The sequence below is a fragment of the Streptopelia decaocto genome (assembly GCF_964273445.1).
Source record: "Streptopelia decaocto genome assembly, chromosome: Z".
In the NCBI taxonomy this organism is placed as follows: Eukaryota; Metazoa; Chordata; class Aves; order Columbiformes; family Columbidae; genus Streptopelia; species Streptopelia decaocto.
In genome coordinates, this window is record NC_138657.1 from 61,727,859 (window position 1) to 61,745,412 (window position 17,554).

The 17,554-nt window shown below is 38.5% G+C and overlaps 1 protein-coding gene across 2 annotated transcripts in view; it reads left to right on the forward strand.

Moving 5' to 3' along the window:
- The window catches only part of NADK2 (NAD kinase 2, mitochondrial), a 32,509-nt gene extending 15,216 nt beyond the window's left edge, over window positions 1–17,293 (forward strand). Inside the window, exons 2-12 of one of the 2 annotated variants that reach the window (XM_082075851.1) lie at window positions 429–517; window positions 877–965; window positions 2,405–2,486; window positions 3,812–3,895; window positions 5,991–6,127; window positions 7,135–7,213; window positions 9,507–9,650; window positions 11,809–11,864; window positions 11,948–12,001; window positions 12,449–12,572; window positions 14,478–17,293. In XM_082075851.1, the coding sequence (XP_081931977.1) occupies window positions 429–517; window positions 877–965; window positions 2,405–2,486; window positions 3,812–3,895; window positions 5,991–6,127; window positions 7,135–7,213; window positions 9,507–9,650; window positions 11,809–11,864; window positions 11,948–12,001; window positions 12,449–12,572; window positions 14,478–14,616 (1,077 nt within the window). In that variant the 3' untranslated portion in view covers window positions 14,617–17,293. The remainder of the gene's footprint in view (window positions 1–428; window positions 518–876; window positions 966–2,404; window positions 2,487–3,811; window positions 3,896–5,990; window positions 6,128–7,134; window positions 7,214–9,506; window positions 9,651–11,808; window positions 11,865–11,947; window positions 12,002–12,448; window positions 12,573–14,477) is intronic. The other variant, XM_082075852.1, reaches the window with a different exon arrangement.
- The last annotated feature ends 261 nt before the right edge of the window (window positions 17,294–17,554 follow it).

Below are 17,554 nucleotides of genomic sequence, written 5' to 3' on the forward strand. Positions count from 1 at the left end.
TATAGCACAGTGTTTTTAACTCTTCAGGTAATTAGCTGTTTGTCTGGGTGCTTTTAGCACATGATAGGAGTGTAGTTACTATAATTATTTTATGTAGATTTACCTAGGGTTAAATTACTTAACAGATTCAGGGAACACAGAGTGTCTGAAGTGGCACAGGAGACAGTGTAGCATACTTGTTTGAATATTTTTTTAGAGCCCTTGAAAGGTCTGTGATTTGTTGGCTGCTGTGGCCACGTAACTCATTTAATGAACCAGTCAGTGTGAGCTGACTGGTATGTATAGAGGTGTAACTAATGGAATTCTTATAAAAGCATGTGTCTCTACTGAGATAAGATACATGGCTTTTTTTTATAGCTTCAATTTGTATTACTCAAGAGCATTTGCTGTAGCGATTAACTTCAACAAAATCAATTTATGTCTTGCAGCTTGCCTTGAAGGGATCTAACTATGCTGGCCTGCTGGAGCGGCATCGCATTCATACAAAAAACGTGGAGCACGTTGTAGAGAGTTTACGGTAAGAATGTATGTATGTTGACATTTTCAGCCAAAGTGCAAATATCCATTGATTGTGTAAATCTACAGAAGGAAGCTTTGTGTTACAAACTCTGATAAAACAAATATGGAAAACAGGGTGATACAGATCAACAGTCATCCCTGAAACAATCATAATGTGGACTAGCTCAGTTCAGTTAAGTAACACACCGTGTTATACTTTGAAAACACAAGAAAAAGATGTAAAGGCTTTGTGTGACTGTCAAATGCTTATAAGCCAAATAGCACTTTAAATAGTGTCACTAGTTACGTATCAGTTTTTCAGAAGGATGTGACAGGAAACAATATAGGATACACTCAGGCTTTTTCTGCACTTTGTAGGAACGAGGGGATAGAAGTTCGTCTTGTAAAACGTCGTGAATATAATGAAGAAACAGTTCGGTGGGCAGATGCTATTATATCAGCAGGAGGTATGACTTTATGGAAGGGAAGTATTTGTTTCAGTATGTTTTCATACGTACTTTTAAAAAAAAATTTGCAGTGCATGAAGCATCTGCACATTTTGAATGTATGCACATTTTGAAAACAAATTGGTCATCTAATTGTCAGAAAATATGACACAATGCAGTGGTTGTGACCGCCCTCTCTACCTCTAGTATTTAAAAGTGTAGCACTGGGAAGTGAATCCCAGTGCATGGCCACTTCGGAAATGTTCAGTATTGTTTTGTGTAAAATAGTATAGACTGTGGAATTTACTATAGTTTTCAAATAAAGAGGATAAAATGCTTTCTGTCATATTATTATACATAGCCCTAAACAATACTCTTTAGCTTTTTGTATGCGAGATGGAGATTAATGTACTACCTTTTCCTGCCCTTGCTCAAACTGTCTTTCTTGCTTCCGCACTTAATTCCAGTGACTGTAGTATCTAGTTGGATGGTACAGGTAAATGTACGTGTCTTTTGAGCAGCCTCAGAAGCAACTACAGCTAACCTGATTGTTTCTTTTTAACATTGGATTGCAGCAGTTCGTTCAGTTATTTTTGTGATTTGCTGCAAATACTGCAGAGTGTTGCTGGGCTCTGACATAATGTTCAGTCATATGTGGCAGTTCGAGTTGACCAGGCTCTGCCTTCTAGAAGCATCCTAATATACTCCTGTAGAACTCCTCCAAAGAACTCCTCCAAGCTGGAGATTAAAGTGCCAGTTTGGCTGTGGCAACATCTGTCATGGTTATGAGGCAAGCAGCTGGGTAATAATATATCATCAGAGGGTTTCAGAGGTTGTGTCTTGGTGCAAAGACTGATTCAGGTTATTGCTGTCCTTCTGTTTAGCAGACAGGACATAATATCAATAGCTGAAGAAGCTAATGACACTGAAAGAATTCTGTTTCAACAGCTTTATCTAAGACTTCTTTTCCAAGTGTGCTTATTTGGGGCCAAAGAAGACCTTTAAATTGTGCCTTCTAGGATGAAAATGGAAATTGAACGAAAGTAATTGTGTTCATGTGATTCGCAGTAAAATTTGGTATTGTTTCTTGTGTCCTGTGGCTTTGATTAGCAATACTTTATACATTTACTTTCTTAAAGAATTTCTCTTACCAGCTGATAAACATAGAGAAATTTCCATAAATCTCTTTTCAAACTCGCTTCTCAGTTGCCCAGGCCTGTGTAGCTGTTAGAGAAGTAGTACTTTTTCCAATCACATTTGTCATCTTGAATTCAGTTGTCACTCCACCACTTTGAAAGGGGTTAGTAGTTTTGTGGTCCCATTTTATTTCTGTGCAGCTTATGTGACCGATTGTTGATACAAAAACATGTAGTGATAATGCTGCAGGAGATGTGAAACTATTTTCTTTTGGGATATCAAAACATGAAGTGAAACTAACTTTGGTTCTGCTTTTTCTGTAGGTGATGGTACAATGTTGTTGGCAGCCAGTAAAGTCTTTGATAAATTTAAACCAGTTATTGGAGTAAATACTGATCCTGAAAGGTAAAAGCACATCTGGGAAAGCTATGCTTTATTGAGTATCAGGCACAATATACATCTAATTCCATGATGCATGCCTCTGGCATTTGGCAGCATAAATGTATTTTTTTTGTGGATTGTAGCTATCAAATGAACCTGTTGTTTTATTAGAAAAGCTTCCACAATGAGTTATCCTATCTTGTCTTGAGAGGACATTAAGGGGTATTGGATAAGCATGACTGTGTTAAACTGCTATAGCTGTTTTCACACACCAGTGTAACAGCACTTGGAGTTAGTTAACTCATATTACTGACCAGAAGTTTGAGGCTAAAGATGGCAGTATTGAACAGGGACAGGAAAAGGGACTTAACAAAAGGAACTAACAATGTGGTGTCTGAACACAGAGAAACTTGGTTTCTCTATGAAGATGAATTCTATTGGAAATCTGATAGGGCCACAGATGAAGATGTTTGCTTTGGTTTCTTCATGTAAACTATGTCATAGCTCAGAGGACGCAGTCTCCTCAGCCGATTAATGGCATTTAGTTGTCCTATTATAAACTGCACACAAGTTGCAGCCACCTAGCTGTGAGATTGATTTGGGCAGGTGGATACAGTGTTTTAGTACTGCCTGGTTGGTATAACCTTCAAAAGGATGACAAGCAAAACTCAGAATTCACCAAGGCTGTGTCTGCTGAGATTCCCAGATATAGATTTCTGCTTTTGATATTACCAGTTAATTTAATCTTAGTAGATAAGAAAGTGGTGGCCGGAAGTTTTCGTTCCTTCTGTATGTTACTTCCAAAACTTTTCAAATGCTGTGAATAGATGTTCTCCAGTATCAAGCCTGAATAGCCAGGTTCAAATAACAAGTGCCTTCAAGTTATCAAATATCACTCATAAAAGTGGAACAGCATTTAGTCTTCTGGCTTTGACATGAGATTCGTTTGATCTTAGGCATGTTGGTTACCTGTCTGGTATCACTAATTTGTGTGTAAATGGAAGAAATTTTCTTTCTAACTTGCAAGGTTTATTAAGCTTGAATTCTTTGCCAAGAACTATGCTGACAGGAACTATATTAGTTACCTACATATTCCTGCAGGATTACTGTCTGGACAGCCAGTTTTTAGGGAAAATGTGGGAGGAAGATCTTATGTTTCACACGTACACCCTAGGAGCTGAAAGAGGTGTGTTGTTGCTGATGTGCTGTTATGTAAGAATAGTATAGAATCACAAAGATCAAAACCTAGCTTTGCTTTATGTAACAGAAGGAGGCGTTTGGTTTATGTTCTAAAGATGCCAGATCTTAATAGTTACACTGTCCTTTTCATTGTCCTTTTTTTCTTCCAGATCAGAGGGTCACTTGTGCTTGCCTGTGAGGTACACACATTCATTCCCTGAAGCGCTACAGAAGCTTTATTGTGGTGAGTTCAGGTAGGATTCACTGATCTTTGGTTTTCCAGAATCTGTTATCATTGTCAAATACATAATGATGTGCAGTTCCTAAGCAACAGATGATGCTTAGTGAAAATCTTAATGCCTCAAATAGTGAATTCTATGTAGATGTTTACCATGTTCAAAAATGAGTTTATGATCAAGAATGAGATTGGAATAGGAAGTATAAAATTGACTGTCAGTTCCAGCAAAAAGACTTGTTATGACCATCAGTAATGGATATTATTTTCTGACTTAGCAAATTCATAAATTAAGAACTGCATTGTCATAAAGGCTGTATTGGTTTACATATTTTAACACTCAAATTCATATGTAGTAGAGGGGTGTGCTGTGCTGATAGAAGCAAATGAAGCATATATGGTCAGTGTGTTGCATCTGGGGTTTTGGTGATTAAGGTGGAGTGGCTACCGTTTTGTTAAAAGATTAGTGTAAGGCAAAGCTGTTTTTATGCTGAAGATAGCTCGATGTTTTTAATACTAGATATTCTTAAAATAGAATCTTACTTGAATTAATAAGGAAGCAAGCTGAATTTTAAAGGACAGACTACGTGTAAAACTTCCATAACACCAGGGAAGAGTTTTTTAAGAACTGTTTAAAAAGAGACATTGTTCTGTGGTGTGTTAACATTCCAGAATAATTTTATGATGGTTTATGATGGCAAACCTTCAAACAGAAATAAGCCATGCACGTGAAAATATATTGCAATTGGATTTTATTGATACTTCTGGCATATTTGATTTGTAGCTTGAAGTGTAACTGTATTTGTTCCAAGTTCTAAAATGAGGTGAATACAGTCATTTGGATTGATTATAGATAGCTGAAGAAGTTTCAATAGGTACTACTAAGTGTAAAGGTACTTTCAAGTCACATATTCTGAAACTCAGAAAACAGAAGCTTTTATCTCTCAATCATGCTAAGTTGCTTAAGTAAAGCTGGTAGGGCTAATGCAGATAACCTCCCTTGGTAATGTGGCACTTCCAGTGTTTTCTTGGATGCCATATTATATTTTTGTTGCTGACACTGCTGTCTTGTTGCTCATGGTGGAGCTGAAGGCTTGCCAAAGTGAAACAGAATGGATCTCCCTGGTTATTTTTTCAGAATAATAGGAACTGATATTCCTAAGCAAGGACCTGAGCAGGTGTTTAACTGGGCAGTTCTCAGATTTATTTGGCCCTAAGGAAACTTCAGAATAGGTAGGCAACTGGATGAGCCCATCTGGAAGAGCTTCTGGTGGCTCAGAGCTCCATAAGGATGGTGAGGTGCCAGAGACTGGAAAAGGGGGCTTGTCTTTTCTCCTTATCCTTGAAGTGTCAGACACTTCAGTGCAACAGTCTGCCTAAGCACTTCCCTGTAGTCCCATGAAACAAATGTCATCATTGGTTTATAAAGGACAAACTGTATCAGACTGTGCATGTTTATTTTTGGTGGTAAATCGTTTAACAGGATCTCAGAATAGGAGTATAATAAGGGTACAAATCCCATCAATACCTCCTGTAGGAAAAATTGAAAAATTTGAATGTTGTAAGAGCTAAAGGAAGAATGCCTTTTATATCCTTGTCTTTCTTCAGTTTAATTCCTCTTAAGCATCCTAACGTTCTTAGGTTAGGAGAGATACTTAAAGTATGAGGATACTTGTAGCCCTTATGTATAAAAAGGTTTGTTTTTCAAGCAAACAATGGTAAAAATACATACATTGCTGTATAGATTCCTGAGAGCTTTTTGTTCTCGAAATCATCGCATCAGTCATTATTTCCTAAGTTAGGATCCCATGCCTAAAAAGATTAGTTGTTATCTATAATGTTTGTAGTCTACTTTTGGCCAATGTCCTCTTATTTCACATATACAAAAAAAACTTAGGTAGCAAATTCGTAAGTGTAAAGTATTTACATTTTAGTATGATTAACTTTCTAAATGCAGAAATGATAGTGGAAGCTATAAAACTTGAAACAGACTTTGAATTTATTTAAGTTTTAATCTTAAGATGCTCCGCTTTGAGAGTGAAGACACTCTGATCCTATCTAATTTTGTAATGAATATTTCAGGTACTGATACCAGCTTCTTTCTTCTCTCTAAGGTGGCAGTGGCGGCAAAGAATCCGACTGTATCTTGAAGGAACTGGTATTAACCCAGCCCCTGTAGATCTGCATGAACAGCAGCTAAGCCAAGAGCAGCACAGCAGGGCTCACATAAATGAAAGATTCCAGGATCAAAGTAAGTTAAAATCTGACGAGAATGTAATCACTTTGCCATGAGAACTTGGAACAGGAGATAAAGATTTTTAAGAGCTGAAGTATTTGAAGCCTGATTGCTGTATTTGAGAGACAGGGAGAGACAGCTCTAATTAGCTAAGACCCAGATTAAGGTATATTTATTCTGGACTGCACACTTAGAACCAGTTTTCATTATTAACAGTTAATTTAGAGATGGTTTTAAATAGTATCTGCTGGCAAAACACCTGAGCTTTTTTAAAATGCTGTGGTTTTAGGGTTTCTGCAGACACTTTGAGTTACCGCGTGAACATTTTAGCATGCATTTAGCTGCTCCACACTAAAAGTTGTGTGTGAGTGTGCACGTGCGCTCTTAATTTGTGCTAAATTTGAGGTAGGTTACTTGACAATTGAAAAAGCTGGTCTCAGACTGCCAGCAAGCAAATGAGAAATGAGCAGTGAGAATCTCTGCCTGGGCAGTTCTTGGGTCATCAGACACCTTGGACTGTTTTATGAGGGCTCGAAGATGCATGGTTCTATCCTTAATCTGTGTCTACCACTGCATTTCCTCAGTGGGAAGTCCTTAGGCAACATGAACATTAACAAAATCTCCCTTAATTACCCTGTGGTACAAACTCTAATTCTTGGAACTTCATCAGAACTGTCTGTTAAGTCACTGTCAGTAAATTAAACTAGGCTGTAAGAGGGACTGACAGAAGAGAAGACTTCAGTCTGTCTGATTGCTCAATGAGTTTTCAGGGCAAGCAATGTCTGAACGTAAGTGCCTTTGCCTTATTGACCCTGATTCAAATATTTGTAGTCTCCAGTAAAGGACATTGACTGGGTACAGACTAATTAATCAGTGAAAAATTGAGTCCTTGAGGAAAGTAGAGCACTAGGTCTAGAAAACAAACCAAGGCAGCAGAGAGTGTCCTCCAATGACTTGTGAATTGTTTTCAAAATCCATGGTTTAGAGCCATGATTCAAAACTGTTATATTCAATATCTGCAGGGTCTGACATTTCTGGTCCACATCTTTTACCAGTGAGAGCACTCAATGAAGTCTTCATTGGGGAATCTCTTTCCTCCAGGTATGTTTGATTGTTTGTTGTTGCAGCAAGGCACAATTTACTTAATTTCTTTTTATGACATTGCAATGGGCAGTCAATGATGGGATGTCTTTGCTGTCAAATTTCAGTTCTAGTCCTTGAATATATAACACTGATTGTATTGTTGCTGGTTACAAAGAGTATTTTCAGAGATGTAGGTGCAGCGATGTTAATCTCTGGTCTTCTACCTTCTGTCTGGCCATTCTTTCATCATTCCTGGCTGTTTCCTTTCCTCTTCATCATTTTACTCCTTTCCTGGTTAGTTAGTTGTTAGTTAGTTGTTACGTACCCAAATACCTTAAGTTACTGTCTTTACAGTGGATTAAAGATTTAAACTGCCTTTTCTCCTACATCTCTTCTTAAATATATTTTCATAAGCTTTTAGCATGACCAAGCAGAGATAACTTTTGACATGACTAAATACTCCTTTCCCTACCTCTCTGTCACTAGAGGCAAAGGTATCTGCCTGCCTTTGGCAGAGGCTTTGTTACTGTAGGAAACCATTTATTTCCTTGTAAGAAACCAGTCTCCATCAAACCTTGGTACTGTGTTATCCAGGATACCTTTGGGTGTTCTTTCTGTCCTGAAGATCAATGCATTTCTACCAGCCAAATGATAACAAGAAAGATGTGGGAAATGTGACTGGGGCTGCGGGAAAGGCGTTCAAATGTGATCTGTGGTCAGGACTTGGCCAAGTTTTTACTTGTATTTTCCCTTTATTCTGTATCTTTTTTTTTTAACTTTAGAGAGTAACATATTCTTGTGTTTGTACAGTGCCTGGAACACTGTGGTTGCTGCTGGAAACAGTATTAAATGTTCCATGAGTGCTTTATTCTCCGTCTGGACTGCAGCCTCAGACTGGCAGAAGGAATTAGTCTCAAAGAGACACAAATTTTGCTCTCTACTAAATCAGACCTAATTTTGTCAAGATTGTAAAAGGTTTCTTAAACTTACCATGATAGAGGAACAGAAAGCTGCTTTCCAATGCTTTAGAATAGCCCTTTCCTTCTAAGTGTCACAAACACATTGTGCTTTTTTGTTCCTTTGTGTCTGAGGAGCATTGAGGGAAACGATGCCCGTAGGAACAAATCTCTCGTGATAGATTTTCTGTTAGTAGGACCTTACACTTGAAAACTAAGTAATGATGTCACACAGATGTGTAAAGTTCAAATACACTCATCTGCTCTATATTAAGACAAAATGACTCTAGATGCTTCTGCCAAAGTCTTATTCTGCATGTCAGTTAAGAAAACAAGGAAACTGAAAGAAAAAAAAGCAAACACCACCACCTTTTATGTGTAGCTTGCAAAAATTATCTCAAACTGAATCAAGCTATGCACCTGTGTTCTTGATTTGCTTCCAGTTCTTTCATCTTCCCATCTTCTCAAGAGTGAGTACACAAAATGCTCTTAGTTACCAAGAGTCTAAACTATTTGTCACACTAAAACACATCAGTAAGCTCCTTTTACTGAGAACGGTGAAACTCAGTTGTGCTGAACATAGTGAATGTGGTGTTTTTCTGAGGGTACCTGTTAATCTGAAGACCACGTCATACTGTTTGAATTAGGCACTATGAGCAACTTCAGTTCATAAATATACACTGGGATGTTCTGAAGCTTAGCGAGAGATACTGTCTGGTCTCTCTAGGCCTAACATTAGGAATCCCCTGATAAATAAATAATACCATGCAGAATGATGATTGTGCCCCAAGACTTACTACATTTGAGTTTTAGGAAGAATTTGCCCTGGAGAGAAACATGAGCCTGCTGACTGTTGTAAATCTAAAACTGTTCGTGAAGAATCACAGTGGATTTTTAATTACTGAAGTGATGAAGAATTCAGCTTGAAGCCATGGTATTACTTACTGGCGTTGGAGTCCCTAACTTCTTAGTGTTCACTGATGTAGTTTTATGAGACCCAGTCACAGCATAAACACAGTTTTTTGGTAGTTCAACAATTATGCAAACAAGGTAATGTATTCGTGGTTTCATTTGTAAGTCCAGCAAACCCTGTTTGTGTACAGAGCTATTCCCAGATGAACCACAGAGGTTTTTGTGCAGAATTTAATTTGAAAAGTAGCTCCAGAAATACTGCTTAAAAGTTTATGCTGCAAATCACTTTTATCCATTGTAAAAGCTGCTATAAAACAGTGAATCAAAAGTGTCTGCCAAATTGGAAACACTGTGCAAAGTGTGTGAAATTGTCATCCAGATTTGAAAGTAGCCCCTCTAAATTTTTATGTGCCTGATAAGGCTGTGTGTTCTGTCTTATTCAGGGAGAACTTTAAGTCCTGCAAACCCAGTTTTAAATTCTCGCTTCATAGGGCATCCTATTATGAGATATCAGTTGATGATGGTCCTTGGGAAAAACAGAAGAGTTCAGGGCTTAATGTGTGTACTGGAACAGGATCAAAAGCATGGTGAGTACATGGTCTACATATTGCTGCTTTGATACAAAAAGTCACTTCAGATAAGCTAGGTGAGATGGACCAATTTGCTTAAGCATTTTGTCCATACTGAGACTCTCTTGGGCTATGGGTTAACAGTGCATGTCAGTTTTACCCAAATATTCTCACAGTTGGTATGGTTCAGAGCTGTCTTGGGTGTCTGAGAAAAGCAGAGCACCCCTCACTCATAGGTATGGAGAGAAAAGCTGAAAGGATGAGGAGCTCAGGCATTGAGACAGAAGTTTACCTTAGGTGTAGCTTTTAATGAAAGTGGTTGCATGCCGCATGTGGAGGTGAATGGTCAGGGGTGGCAAGGGGAGGAGATTCTGCCCTGACCTGAACTACTCCTGTTGGTTAAAATGAAACTTCTTAGATGAAGTAGCTCAGAAAACTTAAAAAATCTAAGCTCGAAGAAGAATGATAAAACCTGTACTTGCGAACAGTGTTAAATGTTTTCTGGCATACCTACTGTCCATTCTTCTTCCAAGCCTCTTGCTTCTTTCAAACTTCATTGAAATGGCGTGGTCTCCTTGCCAAAATATTCCCACTAGAAAAAGACAGGCATATCTAACTGGAGCTGTGCTAGCTTAATCAAAGGGATAAATTATCTTCAGTTTAAGCAAGCTCCAAGTCTAATAAACTTAGTTTTGAGTTGCGAAAGAGATGTACAGTGAGAGCCTCACTAGTTGTGCTTATAGTTTAAAGTTGTACAATAGGCCCTGGATCTGTGTGGCAAGCTAAGATGAACTAAACCAAGCTTTTAATGAAATTCAAAAATGAATATTCATGCTGTAACCATGGTTACTAGGTTTTACTCTTCATTGTAATTCAGGATTTTGCATTCAGTCAACATAAGTTGGTCCTGGAGGCTGCCCAGGATGAAATTGGCAGACTGCTAGGGGAACTTTCCTAGCGTTCAGTACCTTGGGAATGTACAGTCTTAGTTCAAAGCTGTTCGTATGCATTTCATTTGCTTATACACTCTGTACTGAGCAATCCCAGAACCAGGGACCCAACTCCAGGATTGCCCATCTCCATTGCTGGAAGCGGTGTGTGCTGCTGAACTTCTCTAAACCAAGGCTCAGGCTCAGCAGAGTCATCTTCCTTAGCCTGTGGTCTGGGAACTCTCCTGGGATTTCAGACCTCCTTGGCCTGAGAGGCACTTAAATGTCCGAGCTGTTCCTTCAGCTGCCAAAACTTGCATGAAAGAATAGTTGAGAGAGAACAACTTCAAACTGTGCATCTCAGTTTCTTGCTAGTATCTACTCAGGCTTGCAGGTAGGGAACACGTGAAAGAGAAGGAGCCTTGGACAAGCACCATCAGCAGCTCTGAAGTGCGTTAGGTGTATGGTGGATGTCTGTTGCAGTCTGAGGTGTTTTACTGCCATGACAGAAGTGCTGGAGTGAGGATTTTAAGCTGTATAGAGACCTGGGCGGCTGACATGTTCACGGTGCCGGTGCACTGAGGCTGTGATTAGTAACTAATTTCTTTTGATCCTAGGCACAGAAGGGAGACTTTTATCAGAGTTTAGACTTGGTTCAGATTGAGGTTTTATTTTGACTTGGGCATGCAAATGTGGCAAATGCAAAAGTGCCTGATCTAACTGTTTCTTTTCTATATACACTGATTCTTGTGAGATTCAAGCCCACACCTTAGGATACAGACAAAGAGGCAGAATATTTGTTAAAAAGTGTTGGTTTCATAAATGAGAACTAGCAGAAGAAATTAATTAGCAGGAGATGGATAGAGGAGATAAGAACACACACAGTCTGTAGAACCGTCATGGTTCAGTTTTTCTAATGCAGACTTAAATCAGCAATTATTTGGGTTCTGAGGCAGGAGGATTATTGATAAGGAGACTACATCCTGTGTATCATGCTCTTCTTTCCTGAAGACTTCACTTAATGGATTCTTAAAGTTCAGAAAGCCACGGGTCAAGCCATGAGTAACTTTAAGGGATTTATTTTAAGAAACTGATGTCTGCTCACATCTAATATCATTCTTTATTTTTTCTTTCTTCCTGTTGTTGGACATAGTTCTTCTTCTATATGCAATGCAAGTTTTGATTTTGTTTTGTTTTTCTCCCAAGTTGTGTTGCTTATCAAACAAGACTTCTACTTCTCTGTCTAGGTCCTATAATATTAACAAGGTAGCACATCAAGCTGTTGAAGAGATCCTTAAGATAGGTGAGTGAACAGTGTGGCATTACTGGCCAAGTTTATATAAAGATACACCTATCTAATTGGGGCTCTTTCTCTTGGCTCAACAGCTAAAAAGCATGGAGGTTTGAATATGCCATTGAACATGGAACTAGTACAAAAAGGTCAGTGAAAAAGGCAAGATTTCTTTAAGATATCTTAACTTTGACCAGTTCCTTTTGCTTATATTCTTAATACTTGGCACTGCTATCAGTATTTTAGTGCTCCTGCAATATTAGTAATTCTTACAAAAATTATTTAGGCACATTTGGTGCAAAATGTGTGACTTGATATAAAAGCGCTTATTTAGACTTTTGTATGTGCCGATCTTCAAGAGATTTGATACACTTTAATTGCCTGAAGAGACCTGTTGAGTTTTCATCATGCAATAGAATGGGAAGGAATCGTCTGTGAAGTTAATTCTTTTTTTTTTGGATGAAGGCAATTAAACATATGGCAAGATTTAGTATTCCCTCTTGGTAGGGAAGCTGCTGTTTCCTGGGGGAATGTGTATTTCTGAGAATAACTAATTTTCTCTGCAAAAAACTAATGGCTGATTTCTCTATTTACAGTAACAAATGATTACAATGAGTCCCTTCTCTACAGTCCAGAAGAACCAAAGATGTTTTTCAGTATTCGAGAACCTATTGTAAACAGAGTTTTCTCAAGTACTCAGCAGCGTGGCTTCTCTTCAAAGTAAGTTTTGGCTGTAGCAGACACTGAAGAGTTGTGCTTATCAACGTTTATAAATACCTCAAGGGTGGGTGTCGAGAGGATGGGACCAGACTCCTTTCAGTGGTGCCCAGTGACAGGATGAGGGGCAGTGGGCACAGGAGGTTCCATCTGAATATGAGGAGAAACTTCTTTACTTTGATGGTGCCAGAGCCCTGGAACAGGCTGCCCAGAGAGGTTCTGGAGTCTCCTTCTCTGGAGACATTAAAAATCCACCTGGACACGTTCCTGTGCGATCTGCTCTGGGTGCCCCTGCTTTAGCAGGTGGGTTGGACTAGTTGATCTCTAGAGGTCCCTTCCAACCCCACCATTCTGGGATTCTGTGTGATTGTCAAAGTATAAGTAATCCAGGGGTTTCCCTTGAGGTGTTCCAGCATCCAGTTTGTGTTTTGAGGGGCTTGAGTGTTGTTCTTAGAACAACAGGAAGAAAATGTTTCTGTGTTGTGTTATGCTTTTTTAATGTTTGAGCCATCCACAATCTTACAGAATAAAAAACTGTAATTGTGCCCAGTTTTGGGTGTGTGCCGTTTCTCTCGGTGTGAGACACAGGCATTGACAAACTGGAGTGAATTCAGGAAAGGGCCACTGAGATGACTAGGGGGTTGAAATACATGGTATATAAAGGAGAGACTCAAAGAGAGCTTTTGTTTAGCCCGGAGGAGGCAAGATTAAGCAGGGTGGACCCAGTTGCTGTCTTCAGCCACCAGTGGATGGTTATAGAGCTGACTGCCTTAAACTCTTTTCAGAGCAGAATATGAGACAACAGCCATGATTTTATAGGATGTAAGATTCTGATTAAAAAAGGAAAATAAAATTACAATGAGAACGGTCTGGCAGTAGAACAGGTTACCCAGAGATTCTGCTCTCACTGTCCTTGGAGATACTCAAAACTTGACTGAGCAAGGGCCTAGGCAACCTAATCTGTCTTTAAAGTAAGACCTGCTTTGAGTGAAAGGTTGGACTAGATGCCCTTCCAAACGGAATTATTTGGTAATTCAGTTAGGGCATTTGCGCCAAGGAAGGTTTAGATCAGATATTAGGAGAAATTTCTACCCGGAACGTGTTGTCAGGCATTGGAACAGGCTGCCCAGGGAAGTTGTTGAGTCACTATCCCTGGAGGGGTTTAAAAGGCACATAGATGAGGTTCTTAGCTCTTGATACTAGATGTATTCCCATTGCTCTTATTTATCTTATTTATCTTTTCTGAGATAGTAGCTGCCCAGAGAGAAATGGAGGAGTAGAACTGCCTTTATGTTCTTCTGCAGTGTCCAGACTTCACTGTGTTTTAGTGATGCACCGACCAGTTAAGCTGTGGCTGTGCTTCCAAGCTTTTCAAATTTCTTCAAGATGTGTCTTCATGAAAATTTAAAATCACTGGATCATTGCTGATTCAGTTTTGGAGATCAGAACATTGTTTAGACCAGGGCCTAAGTCAGAAATTATCAAGCACATCCATGTGCGAGCAGTCTTACAGCTGCTCTGGCGTAACTGTTAGTTCTCATCCAGCAATATGAAAAAAGTTTGGAGAACTATTTATTTAACAGTGTTCTTACTTTCTGCATATGTGAAAGAATAAATTCCAGTGCTTGATTTAATTTTCCTTTTAAAGGTAAATGAAGAGGAAGATGGTTAGTAGCAAGTCCTCCAGTTCTGTCTGGACTCTGCTAAGTCTATAAGAACAACTGTTAGGTTGGGGGATTGTAGTGCTTGGTACAATATTCTTCTCTTAAGAATGTTGCTGTGTGATTAAGCATTTACTGACCCACACACATGAATGTCCAAGAACCAATCTTCTTGCTCAGATAAGTGCTTGTGTGAAATACTTTATTTTTTAAGCTGTTTCTTGAAAACTTTTTCTTATTTTTGCAGAGTGTGTGTCCGCTCCCGTTGTTGGGATGCATGTATGGTTGTAGATGGAGGAACATCTTTTGAGTTCAATGATGGGGCGATAGCATCAATAATGATTGATACAGAGGATGCACTGTGCACTGTTGTGCTGGAAGAATGAAGGAGCCTAGTGTCTTCTGCTGAAACAATTCTGGATCCAGAAAGGGAACTCCTGGGGATAGACAGCACATCACAATGCTGCATTAAGTTGGAAGTTGGCCTTTTTGGATGCAAGAGCATTTGGAGGAAGCTTTTCATTCCTTTGGGTTGGGGATATCTTAGCCTGATATTTAAGCTCTTTTTGCATCTGGTGTAAAAGAAATATATCGGAAGTCTTACCTCTAACTTCAGTGAAAATGGACATTTTAACCTGTAAGGCAAACATGAGAAAAAGCTCTTTTTAAACACAGATAGGTTAGGTATCAAGGCAGTAGCATTAAATACTGAGATGTACAGTTTTTTTAGTAACAGTCTGGGACTGATGTAACTAAACACCTTCATACATAAAACTTTTGTAGAGAAGTTGACTGTCAATCTGGTGATCTGATGCAAGAATATATAGATTTTGGTAAATTCTGATGTTGATGTAATAGAAATGAAAATACAAACCTTTTGTATGCTTTTCAAATATTTTACAACTTTGTAGTTTCATACAACTTGTGACAATTTTTTTTTTCCTTTTCCAGTATTTTTTCTACTTTGTAGATGTTCATGAAAAGTCTGGTTTAATCATATCTTGAATGAGGTGGCTCTTACCTTTTCCCTTTGGCTAGAAAGGGACTTGAAACCCACCCATAGGGCGTTCTTGAGCCCTTTAACATGAATATAAAAAGTATAGGAGACACGTTGAAGTAAGATATATTCGTTCACTGAATGAGTTAGCTAGCTAGCAATGTTCAGTCACAATAGTGTAGGTAGGTGGCTGTCATTAAGGAAAATATTTGGCCTTATTAAGTTGAATGGTTTGGAATTTTAGGTTCCAAGTTTCTTTGTAATTGAAGAATGCAGTGTGCTGGTAGTTGGAGCACAAGTTAGTATCTGTATGTCTCCCAGTTTTCCAAGTATGAGTCTTTAACTTCCCCACACAGTTTAAATTTCCAACCTTATGCAGAATTCTACTGATACTTAGTTGGCAACAAATTAATTTTCATTTTACATGCCTGTAATCATGAGTTAGGTAAGCAAGTTGATAGTAGAAAAAAAGGCTCTTAGAAAAGAGGAAGGGACTTTTCAGATAGGTTTTTTTAGAGAAGCTGTGAACTATGACTGCCTTTCGCAGTCTGTGCTGATAATTACATAGATGAGAGGGCAGAATTTGACAAAATGAAGATTCCTGCAGCAGGAACACTTCTGCTACATGACTTGAAACAAATGTGTTTTGTCCTGTCTACTGCAGATTATTTCCAAAAGTGAGTTTTCTTCCCACTGCTTTTGAATGAAGAGACTTCTTTGACAGATGTTCTGAGGTCTAATGGAAACATTTTCTGGTGTGGCTAATCAGTGTATTTGTTGCCAATCAAAAAATGTAAACTGATCTTTATAGGTGGAGGAAGTGGATAAAGCATTTTTCCTTCTGCTGCTGAAGTGTTTGTACTCACTATAAACCAGAACTTAGAGGAAATAGATTTGACTAGACCATTCAATTATAGGAAAATGTGATACTGATGGAGCTCTTTGAATAAGCTGTCACTGTTTGTGTACGTTTCACCTTTTAAGTGTGCTGTAGATTGTTATTTACACTGTCTGCTTGAGTTATCAGGATTGCAGACAAGAAGGGGATAATCAAAGTAACCAAATACTCTTTCAAAACTATGTATGTTCAGGAACTATCACAATACAGCTCTTAGTGTCTAAAATAATCTGCAAAATTGGTATAAAGGTAGAGATGCAAAAGAGCGATCTTTCTTTAGAAAGTTGGATGCACAAAGACCAGGGCGTTTTAATTATTCCTAATCCATCTATAACCACTTAAGGATGGTTTATGTGCCTCTGTCTAGTACACTAGTCAAGATGCTGTTAAGATTAAAAAAATCCCACCCAACCCACCAATGCCAGTCACACTAATTTATGACTTCCTATGACTTTACCACTGTGTTAGATCAGCAGTTTAGGTATTGAAAGTGTCCTTGAAAACCTGCATAGACAAATTCACAACAGAAACCCTGTCCCCTACTCGGAGACTGTGCTGTCATGCTTTCACAGAGACCTATCTGTCTGATCAGGGTACATACCTCTTAAAGATGCCTGTCATTCCTTATTACAAACATTGAGACTAAAAGACGATGTTTTCAGGCCCTACAGAGCCAACGTATGATCTGCTTTAGGGCTTAGTAAGAGATTTCACAGTCAAATTCCTGACTTGCTTAGCAAAATGTAAACTTGATCTGCTCATGAGTGGCCTCTACTGGTTTTGTCTGTATTTAATTGCACTTCTGTTGAAGCATTTACTAGTGAATGCTTGGTTTAAATAACTAGAATGATTCAGAGATCTGTAATGGATGAACAGTAAACAGCTAGTTAGAATTGTAGGATCCTTTATCACAAGGGATTGCAGTACCGAGAACTTACCTGGTAGACAGTATTCCACGACAGGGCTGTTTTTCTGGTTTAACACTGATTTAGTCTGCCTGAACAGACAGTGAACTCTGCACCTCTTATATAAGCTGAATCAATCCATAGTATTTTCGTTAACTGCCAGTCCACACTGTGTTCTGCTAAACTTGACCTGTCATTCTTGGCTTTTTTTAAAAAAGTGGTGTTTATACATTATGTAATAAAAATTAAAAACTTAATAGATACATGAAGGTGTCCTGTGCCTTATTTCAGAAGCTTCAAAAGTGTTGAAAGTGCTCAGCTTCTCACTTACTGTGCAGTTTTTTAAAATAGTGGTTTTTAAACTTTAATGCTTTAGGTAAAACACAGAGTTTATCTATGCAGCAGTTTTTGGTATGAGTTGCCTGGAGCTACCAAATGATTTTTTCAGCTAGGAAAAGGTCAGTGGTACACCCTACCCAGAGGACTTCCATTATGCTACACTACATAATATATATGTAATATAA